The 11,006-nt window shown below is 37.4% G+C and overlaps 1 protein-coding gene across 3 annotated transcripts in view; it reads right to left on the minus strand.

Annotated features, from left to right (window-relative positions):
* Positions 1–7,979: 7,979 nt before the first annotated feature.
* Positions 7,980–11,006, minus strand: part of AADAT (aminoadipate aminotransferase) — a 33,460-nt gene continuing 30,433 nt past the window's right edge. For all 3 annotated transcript variants that reach the window (XM_060184361.1, XM_060184366.1, XM_007527230.3), the window contains 2 exons: positions 10,661–10,762; positions 7,980–9,013 (listed from right to left, as the gene is read on the minus strand). In XM_060184361.1, coding sequence (XP_060040344.1) covers positions 8,972–9,013; positions 10,661–10,762 — 144 coding nt within the window. In that variant the 3' untranslated portion in view covers positions 7,980–8,971. The remainder of the gene's footprint in view (positions 9,014–10,660; positions 10,763–11,006) is intronic.

An 11,006-nucleotide genomic window follows, 5' to 3' on the forward strand; every position in this document is an offset into this window, starting at 1 on the left:
TCTGTCTCTGTCTACCGCCGCAACGCTAGCCCGGCCTGCTGGAGCCTCCGAACCTTAACAAGAGTCTTTTGTGTTCTTTGGATAAGTTCCTAGGAGAGGAATTGCTGGATTATGTGGTAGGTTTATTTCTAATGTCCTGAGGAATCTCTAGGCTATTGTCCACAGTGACTGAATCAATTTACATTCCCAACAACAGAGTAGAGGGGTATCTTTCTCCTTAAGTCCTAGCTAGCTCTTACCATTTTTGTCCTTTCTGATATATGACATTCTCACAGTGGTGAGGTACTATCTCATTGTTGTCTTGCATTTCTCTAATAATCAGTGACTTAGAGCATTTTCTCGTATATCTGCTGGTCATCTGAATATCTTTATTGGTGAAGATTTATGTTCTCTCTCATTTTTATTTTTTATTTATTTATTTTTTTCTGGATAGGATGGAGAAAACTTGAAAGGGGAGGGGGGCTAGAGAGTGAGAGAGGCACCTGCAGACCTGCTTCACCACTTGTGAAGCGTCCCCCCTGCTGGTGGGGGGAGCTGGGGGCTTGAACTGGGATCCCTGTGGGAGTCCTTGCACTTTATACCATGTGCGCTTAGCCTGGTGCGCCACCACCTGACCCCACTCTCTCCCATAGTGTGTGTATTAGTGTTGCTGAGTTTAGTGAGCTCTTTATTAACTTTATTTATTAATCTAATCCTTTCTCTGATAAGTGGCATGTAAAGATTTCCCACTTAGTAGATGTCATTTTATTTTGGTGATGATTCCTTTTGCTGTTCACAAGATTTTCAGGTTTTTTTTTAAAGTAGTATTATTTTTATCTATTTTATGTTAGAGACATAAATAGAGATGGGGGTGGGGGAGAGGGGAAAAGAAAGAGAAAGACCTATATCCCTCTCCACCACCTGTGAAGCTTCTACCCCAATCGGTAGGGCTCAGGGACTGGATCCTAGGTCTTCATGGTAGCACGTGCTTTACCTGGTGTCCACTTGTAAGTTTTATATAATCCCACTGGGCTTTTTTTTTTTTTTTTTTTGCTTTTTTGCTTTTCTTTCCTTGTTGTCAGACTTGAGTCTCCAAAGAAATTTCTGAAGCAGACATCAGGGCATGTTCTGCCAGTGTTTTCATCTATATGTCTTATGGTTTCCAGTCCAGCATCCCCATATCCACTCTTCAAGGTTCAGCTGACTTAAACCCACATGTCAGAAAAGGATCACATACCTAAGTCCCAGAGTTCCTTTTAATACTACAAGACACATTTTAATCTGCTTTGTCATGTATATAGTGAAGGCAGTATATAATAAATAATATAAAGTTGTATAGACATTTAGAAGTTAGAAAAAGTGAAGAGACAAATGAGCTAAATATTGGGATGCACGTTGCAAATGCAGAATTTGTTGTGGTCTCTGATCATGATAATAGCAAAGAAAAGATTACTTGGTGGTAATGAAGGTGAGCTGGTTTTGCATTGAAGGAGAAGTTCATAGAGGAAAGAAGAGGAGATGGGTCATATGTATTGGGAGCAAGGCATGAGAACACATAAAGAAACTTTAATTATTATGGAATATTTAGAGGCCATGCTCCCCAATTTTATTTATTTATTTTTAAATTTTTATTTATAAAAAGGAAACACTGACGAAACCACTCTGGGAGTATTGGCCCAGGGTCATTATGAGGTGCAGAAGGTGGAAGGTCTGGCTTCTGTAACTGCTTCCCTGTTGAACATTAATTTTAAATTTTTTTCCTATTCAGCATCATTAATGAAACATTTTTAAAGGTGAAACTTATATAAATAGACAGTTATATAAGCATCGCACAAGAAGGCAGTATATTAAGTATCTTAATGGAAGAATCAATACTTAAATATATTTTTTTTCTTTCACCACAACATAGAATCATTTACTTGCATTTTATATTTTGCATATGGAATTAAGTTTTGATAAATTTACTTGGCACCTACATTATCTTGTATTGTTTTAATTAACTAAATGAACAGTTAAGAAGCATTAGTCATGCAACAAAAAGCTAAATCATGACTAATTTTATTTTAACAATTTCTACTAAATATAAAATACATTTAGATTTCTGTAACGACATCACTCAGAATCAAAAATTTACTGTAGTCCTTTTTTAAGACTTTTAAAGAAACCATCATGAGGTAAGCTTGCCATCTACTGGTCAAGATTTGTTATTTCAAATTGTTTCTAAGACTTGTGAGAACTGTAGTGACTATCTTTGGGGGGTGGGGGAGTAGGGATACAGAACTTTGGTGACGAGTGTGGTGTGGAACCATACATTGTAATCTTAGAATCTTGTAACATGATATTAATAAAATAAAAAAAGATTCGGTTCACTTTATATTTCAGATAAATTTAACATTTTTACAGCATAGAGAATGGAGGCTTCAGCGATTTTACATAGAGACTTTTGAGATTTCCTAGGTTGTCACATATTAGTGATGCTTGAATGTTCTAATAATTATCATCTGTGCAAGTCTTACGTGTTTATTTCTACCTCAACAATACATCTATGACTGCATATTTCTGAGTTTGATTCAGGCTTCTTTCTCTTAAGCAATTATGAACCCAGAATTTATCTGTAGGCGAGAGATCCCTAAGTACTGCTAAACCCACTTCAAAATTAAAATTTTCTGTTTCTGACGACTATTTCTTCCACATTGGCAATACCACTATTCCCTTTGTAGCCTGCCCAGTGCTCTGGATGATCTTGAGCTCAACTCTGGGGTTATCCCCACTCAGAACACATCAGAACCTCAGTTTCCTAATTTTTAAAATTGATATAATTATCCTTCTCCCATAGTTAAGTAATAAAATGCACGGAAAGCTTTAGCTTAATTATTGTTATTTCTTCCCTCCCCTCCCCTCCCCTCCCCTCCCCTTCCCTTTTCTTTTCCCATCAGTGTTATTACTGGGATTGGTGCTGGCACTATGAATCCACTGCTCCTGGTGGCCATTTTTTTTTCTATTTTATTGGATAGGACAGAGAGAAATTGAGAGGGGAAGGGGAGATAGGGAGAGAGAGAGAGACAAAGATACACCTGAAGACTTGCTTCACTGTTTGCTTGTGAAGTGCCTTCCCTGCTGGTGGTAGGCCAGGTGCTCAAATCTGGATCCTTGAGCTGTTTTGTTTGTTTCTTTCTTTCCCTAACAGAGCACTGCTTAGCTCTGGCTTATAGTGGTGCAGAGTATTGAACTTGAGACTCGACAGTCTCAGGTATGAGAATGTCTTTGCATAACCAAATGCTATCTACCCCCCCCCTCCAGTTGTTATCTTTGATTTGGAAAGATTCAGTTAAACAAGTGTACTATCATCAGCCAGTATAAGGTATACAAAGATATGACAATATGAATTTTCCCTTCATCTGTATTACCAGTCATTGTTTAATCCTTGTTTTCTTCCTTTGTGAAGACTGCCTTTATTGGAAAATAGTTCAATTGTAGTCCAAGTGACTAGAAATTTTGTGTATCACTGTAAACATGACAGAAATCACCTGGAGGGTGGAAATAATTCCACTATGGGTCCTCTGAATGTTATTCTACTATTACTTGTCTGTCAGTTGGTCTGTGTTCATTAAAATGAACTTGGTATTTGCTAGAAATGGAGATCACAATGACTACTTCAGTAAATAATTAGTTTAATTCATGCAAATTAAGTGCTAGCCACTAAGTACTAGGAGAGATTTTGGGAACACCTGCTTAGGGACATATCCACTGATCAGAAGCAGTTCATAAAATTTTGATAGCCTTTACTGTCTCAACAACAAGGTAGCTTTCCTGGATATTATGTAATGTCACATTTGGGTATCCTAAGGTTTGTTTCCTATTTATTCAGCCCTTTTAGGCTTTAAGTGTCTAAAATTCCTTGTGTTTGTCTTTCCTCTTTAGCACAACTGGGAAATATCTGCTGGATGGGCCATACATTTATATAGGATAATTGGTGCTCAGTATGTAAGTCAAGCATTTGGCTTGCACACAGTTCATCTTTTAATAAAGTGTATCGTAAGCTCTTGCTATGTGAAAAAAAGTTGCACAAACTGTTTAATTATTGGAAAAATTTGTAATTTGCCAGGGTACCATTTATTTTCTTTCTACTTAGTAACTGTCATTTGGGAATAGTCAATAGATGTACATCATTTGAGAATCTTGGGAGTTAGAAAAAGGTGGAGCAATATTGGCCCGAGACTTGAGACTGACAACTGAGAACTTTGTATTTCTATTTCTTAGACCTGGCCCCTTGTGAAATCACAGTCAGCTTCAAGCCAGGGAAGCTTGGTGCTTAAATTATTTAACATTAATTTTTTTCAGTTGTTGATGATTTATTTATTTTTTGCTACCAGAGTTATTTCCAGTACTACTATTACTATTACTATTGGTAGTGCCTGCATGACCAATTCACCACTTCTTTTTTTTTTAATTTCCTTATTGGGGTATTAATGTTTTACAGTTGACAGTAACTACAATAGTTTGTACATGCATAACATTTCCCAGTTTTCCACATAACAGTACAACCATCACTAGGTCCTCTGCCATCATGTTTCACTTCTAGTGGCCATTTTTTCCCATTTATTTATTTATTTTAATTTTATTTGGTATAACAGAGAAATTGAGAAGGGAGGGAAAGATAAGGAGTACTGCAGACTTGCTTCAACACTTGTGAAGCTTCCCACTTTCAGGTGGAGGGAGTGGGGGCTAAAACATGGGTCCTTGCACTCAGTTATGTGCACATTTAACTGGGTGCACCACCACCTGGCCCACCTTTAATTATTTATTGTCATTATTTTTATTTGAAGGACAGAGAGGAATTAAGAAGGGAAGGGGAGATAGAGAGGGGGAAAGAGAGATACCTGTAGCACTGCCTCACCACTCATGAAGCTTCTTTCTAACAGGTGGGAACAGGGGGCTTGAACCCAAGTCCCTGTACATGGCAATTTGGGCACTCACCTGGATGTGCCATCACCTGGCCCCTACATTAAATTTTTTAATATATTATAAAAGAAGTAGATGCTAATTTTTAGTCACTAATAAGTAAGGTATAGGGAACAAAATCTCAACTTTAACCCCATGATCCAAATATTATTTTTTTGAAATTTCACATCATCAGGCATTTATTTTATTTCCATCAGGCATTTATAATATGTATATTATAATGTGCACTTTGTTTCTTCCCATTTTCACTCACTCTAGCCAGCTTTTCAAAGGCCCTCTACTCCACAAAACTGCTTTTGTTCAGGTCCCTAATGGCCTCTGCTTTGTGAGAATTAGTTCTCACTTCCCATAATAGACCAGTCACCAGTGAAGGGTGTTATTGATCATTCTCTCCTATCTGCTGCCCTATTTTCTCAGGCTCTAGAGTCCCCCACTGGCCTGAATCTGCCTCATACGTTCTTCTGTTGACTTTGTATCTTTCCTTCATTGCATTGTCCATGTTGTCATTTCCAGGCCGAGTTCTTGAACCTTTTTTTCTGCTCGGTGGTCATTCAATCTTAAAGTTTAATAACCGTCTTTTCTTAGGACTCCCAAATCTCTAACCTCTCCCAATACTTCAGATGGACATTTACAACATCCTGCTCCACATCTTCATTTGGGCATTTTACCAGTTGAAAAACAAAATAAATAAACAACAACAACAAATAACCAGGAGACACTGCCAGGTCAGCAAGTTAGCATAGCTAGGGAGGCATCTGCATTGTCATGAAGTTTGGTGTCATATACTTTCCTTGCTTGATAATTTAGATTTCTGTGGTGTCTGTTGTAATAGCTCCTCTTTCATTTACAATTCTATTTATTTGAGTCATCTTCCCCCCCATGAGTCTGGCCAAGGGTTTATTAATTTTGTTTACACTTTTGAAGAACCAATATTTACTTTCATTTATCTTATTTCTGCCTTTGTTTTAATTATTTCTGTCCTTCTGGTTGTTTTAGTCTTCCTTTAGTTCTTTTTCTTCTAAGTCCTTAAGGTGTGTAGTCAGATGATTTATTTGAGCTCTTCCTTATTTTTTAATGTGTGCCTTTATGGTTATGAATTGCTCTCTTTGTACTTCTTTTTTGTTTTTTAATTTTCATTGATAACATGGAATTACTGACAATAGGATAAGAGGGGTACAATTCCACACAATTCCCACCACCGGAACTTGAACTTCGTATCCCATCTCCTCCCCTAATAGCTTTCCTGTTCTTTAACCATCTGGAACTATAGACCCAGGGTCATTATGGGGTGCAGAAGGTGGAAGGTCTGGCTTGTGTAATTTGCTGTGTCCCAGATATCTTCTTCATAGAGAGGGGATGAGGAGATAGAGAGGGAGAGAGAAAGAGAGGGAAGTTCAACTTTGCTTTACTACACATGAAGCTTATTTGTTTGTAAGGACTGTAGGTTTGAACTCAGGTCCTTGAGCATTGTAACATGTATGGTCAACCAGGTCTCTCTCTCTCTCTCTATATATATATATATACACACACACACACACACACACACACACACACACAAAAGATTTATTAATTTTATTTATTTTCTTCTTTTTAGAGAAAGAGAACAGATCAGTCATGCAGCTCTGGCATATGAGAGTAGCAGGGATAGAACCCAGCGTCTCTGCAGCCTCAGTATATTTTTTTCCAGTGGTTTTGCTTTCTTTCTTTAGATATACACATGAATTGTCTTTTATTTTATTCAGATCTTGCCATACATTTTATGTCATCAGAGAGTATCTTCCTGAGTGCCCTAATCAAAATAGGTCCTGTTTCTAGTTTCTTCCTTAGTCTCACAGCTTCTGCTAGGCTTTTGCCCCATTCTGATCTGTTTTCCATGTTGGAGTTACCTTTTAAAATCCAACTTAGTTTATGCTGCTCTCGTGTGTCAAACCTTCCAATGGTTTCCCATTTTTATATTTATTTATTTATTTATTTTGCCTCCAGGATTATTGCTGGGGCTCTGTGCCATGAAGCCATGGTTCCTGGTGGCCATTCTTCCCCCCCCTTTATTTTTTTAATAAGACAGAGATAAATTGAGAGGAAGGGAGATAGAGAGGGAGAGAGAAAGATAAACATCTGCAGACCTTCTTGACTGCTTATGAAGTGTCTCCTCTGCAGGTGGGGGAGCAGGGGCTCCAACCTGGTACCTTGACTATGTGCACTATGTGCACTTAACTGGGTGTGCCACTACCCAGCCTCCTGCTTCTCACATTTATATCCAAATAATTCAGACTAGTATATGGCCTGTGTGGAACTTGAATTTGTGTCTGTATGTTATGGTTGGAGTCTTGAATTGCTATCATAATAAACTTTCTGGATTCAAACTCAGATATATGTTTTTTTCCAAATCTTTGTGAGTTTGATCAGATGTATTTTTGCTTTAGTTAAGCATGGTTTTTGTAGTTCAGCCAGCAGGTGGTGCTGAAGTTATGTATTTTATATGTTATGGGGTTCCAGGGGAGAGAGTTTATACTGTTTAGAAAGAAGAGGTTCTTGCTGCCTTGTTTCAGACTATACTCTGGTCTTGGGCATCCCGCTACTGAGGTCTGAGAAGGCCGCACAGTTTTAGTTTCTGACCCTCTTGGGGTGAACCTGTGTATTCCACTGTGTGACTATAAAGACAGCAGCTTGCCCACTTCTGGCACTCTCCCTTGTTGCATTCTTTCTGCTCAAATGCCACTTGTTCTTAAACCCTTTGCTGCACTATCTATAAAAAAGTACCCTTTATCATTCTGTATTCTCTTACACTGCATTTTTTCTTTTCTTTTTTTTTTTTGTTTTTAAGAACAGTATTTTTATTAGTGACTTAATAGAGATCTACAAAATTATATGACAATAGAGGTATAATTCAATACCATTCCCACCACCAGAGCTTTGTGTCCCCAGGCCACTGTAGCGGAAACTGCAATAGTTGTCCCAAGGTCACTGATATAGGTTGACTCTGTCTATCTTGAGAAGTTTCCTGAGAAGGCTAATTTTTCAAGGACCTATAATCTGCCTTTAAAAAAAAATTATTTATAAAAAGGAAACATTGACAAAAACCATAGGATTGAATGTCTCGAACTTTTTAATGCACAGACCATAGGCTGAGTCTTTGAAATGTCGACTCTCCTAAAAGCTTAGATCAGGGAAAACAGAAGCAACCAGTGGCATTACTCTATAAGACACAGCTATATATAAGTAATTATTTTCTTTCTAACACTTATCATATATGTAAAACAGTACAATTAATCAGTTTATTTATTTTGTCTTCCCTCATCCATAATATTTCCTTAAAATTGGAAAATCACACACACACACACACACACACACACACACACACACACATATGCGCACACAGGATTTTGAAACATTTACTTACATTTTTTAAATTATGGTAAAATGTTAGTTTCTAAGAATATCGGAACTTTCAAAACAATTACAGAATTCTGGACAATAAAGTTCAGGCTAAGAATAATCTTTAATAGATTAAAAATTTAGCAAAAGGATAATATGTAGATTTAACAGTCTGATGGATTTAAAGGTACTTTATTATTATTATTTATTTTTTGCCTCCAGGGTTATTGCTGGGGCTCAGTGTTGGCACTATGAATCCACTGCTCCTGGCAGCCACTTTTCCCATTTTATTGAGTAGGACAGAGACAAATTGAGAGAGGAGGGGGATATAGAGAGGAAGAGAAAGACATCTGCAGACTTGCTCTGCAGCTTATGAAGCTTTGCCCTTCCCTTGCTGGTGGGGAGCTGGGGGCTCAAACCCAGATTCTTGGGCAGGTTTTTGTGCTAAGTACTATATGTGCCTAACTGGTCATGCTACTGCCTGCTCCCAATTTGAAGGTACTTTAAAAGATATGTGGTCCAATTACTGCAGATATCGTGTACTTGATGAAGTGCAATCTGTAAGTCTAATATCAGTCACCTTTTTTTCCCTGCTAAAACAAGGACACAGTTTATCTGAAAAATTTGGGTGTGCTATGTTTTGACTTTAATTTCTTCATAAGGATTCTTTTATAAGTTGGGCTAATCGTTGGAAAGCCTAGAATAGAAAAGATAAAAAAAAAGTAATGAAATTTAGGATTTTAGGAAAAGTCTGCCATAACCTTAACAATTCAAACAAAGTATTTATCTTAGGTTGAGATGCAAAAAAGTCAAATTGGACATAACACCAATGTCACTAATGGTATACTATATACTAATAGTATAAAATTTCACCTATAAATACATTCTATGTGGTTTAAATTGTTTAATTATACTCATATGCAAAAGCAAAGATAGCACATACAAAGCATATTTTATTACTTGAGAAAGCAAGTAAATAAAGAAAACACTAAGAACCCGTCCAGCCCTAAGGATAAGAACAAACTTTTCTATGACACTATTTAATTAATCACTCTTTTGTTTATATTCCCAGGCCCATAGTCCTTAGGAACTTGTTTTCCTGCTTCTTAATATGTTGGTTATATATTAATTTGTGATCATTATTCAATTTGATCCTGGCTGATTCTTTTTATTCTGATTAAGATACTGGTGGCTATCATGAATTTGTGCCTCTAGCTCATATTAAATCCTTGAAAGAGATAGATTCCCCCCCCAAACATGTTGGTTTACCAGCACTTGTCATAGGTATGAAAACTCTAACAATAATACACATTAAGTCCAACTGGTTTCATGCATTTGTCTCTGCACTACTATTTTTTTCTTATTTTATTTTTAAAATTGTATTTATTTATTTTCCCTTTTGTTGCCCTTGTTGTTTTTTATTGTTGTTGTAGTTATTGTTATAGATGTCATCATTGTTGGATAGGACAGAAAGAAATGGAGAGAGGAGGGGAAGACAGAGAGGGGGAGAGAAACACAGACACCTGCATACCTGCTTCACCGCCTGTGAAGCAGTCCCCCTGCAGGTGGGGAGCCGGGGGCTGGAACCGGGATTCTTATGCCTGTCCTTGCACTTAGCACCACCTGCACTTAACCCACTGCGCTACCACCCGACTGCCCCTCTATGCACTACTATTAAAGTGTGTGTGTGTGTGTTTAAATATCACCAAGATAACTCTATTCTCATCTTCATATATTGAATGTGTTGTGTTCCCTGAAGGTCTGGGAGATATTACAGTGGTAGTCAGGTAGTGTAGCATACCAGCCTTTCATGTATGAGGCTCCAGAGGTCTTAGGTTCAATCCCTGACACTGCCATATGCCAAGGGTAAGCATTCTTCTGGTTTCTCTTATAAATAGATAAATAGAATATTTAAAAAATAAAGTTTTTTAAAGTTAATTCATGACTTTTCAGAGAGAGAGAGAGAGAGACACACAGAGAGAGAGAGAGTGTGTGTGTATGTGTGTGTGTACTTTTAATTTTCTGAGCAGGGGCTTTGTCCTTATGCGATTTCATTGGCCTTGGACTGACTTTTATAGATGGAAAGACAGAGAAGAAGAGACACTGCATCATCAGAGTTTCTACCAGTGCTGTGATACTCCCATGCGGTGCTGGAGCTTGAATCTGGGCCATTTACTTGGCTAGATAGGCTTCTTACCTGCTGGGCCCTTTCTCCAGCTCTCGTATTTATTCTTTTAGAAAGCTAAGAATATAGTAAATGATGCTATATTTCACAAAATAGATATATGCACCAACAATTAAACCTTGATATCTAGAGTTAGTCCAAAGAGACTATTTTACTCACCACATCCATCTGTTCTGGAGAAGCCAAAGAGAATGCTGCTCTAAAGTAAGGGCTTGGGGCTGAGCTATCAATGTAGAAAGCATTTCCAGGAACCATTAAAACCTGAGAGAGTTCATGGAAAATAAATGAATTACCACAAAGAAAACACATAAGAAAATATTAGTAAATTTAATTACAAAGTGGGGAAGGACTTTTATATCTAAAAACAAAGACATCACAAGAGAAAAAATCACTATGTAAAAATTTTGTATGCCATGCAATAAACAAAATAAAACATAGAAGCTATAGAAATGCTTACAATAAATATGGCAAACGCAGAGGCAGAGCTGTGACATACCAAATTAAG

The sequence above is a fragment of the Erinaceus europaeus genome, chromosome 2 (assembly GCF_950295315.1).
Source record: "Erinaceus europaeus chromosome 2, mEriEur2.1, whole genome shotgun sequence".
Taxonomy (NCBI): Eukaryota; Metazoa; Chordata; class Mammalia; order Eulipotyphla; family Erinaceidae; genus Erinaceus; species Erinaceus europaeus.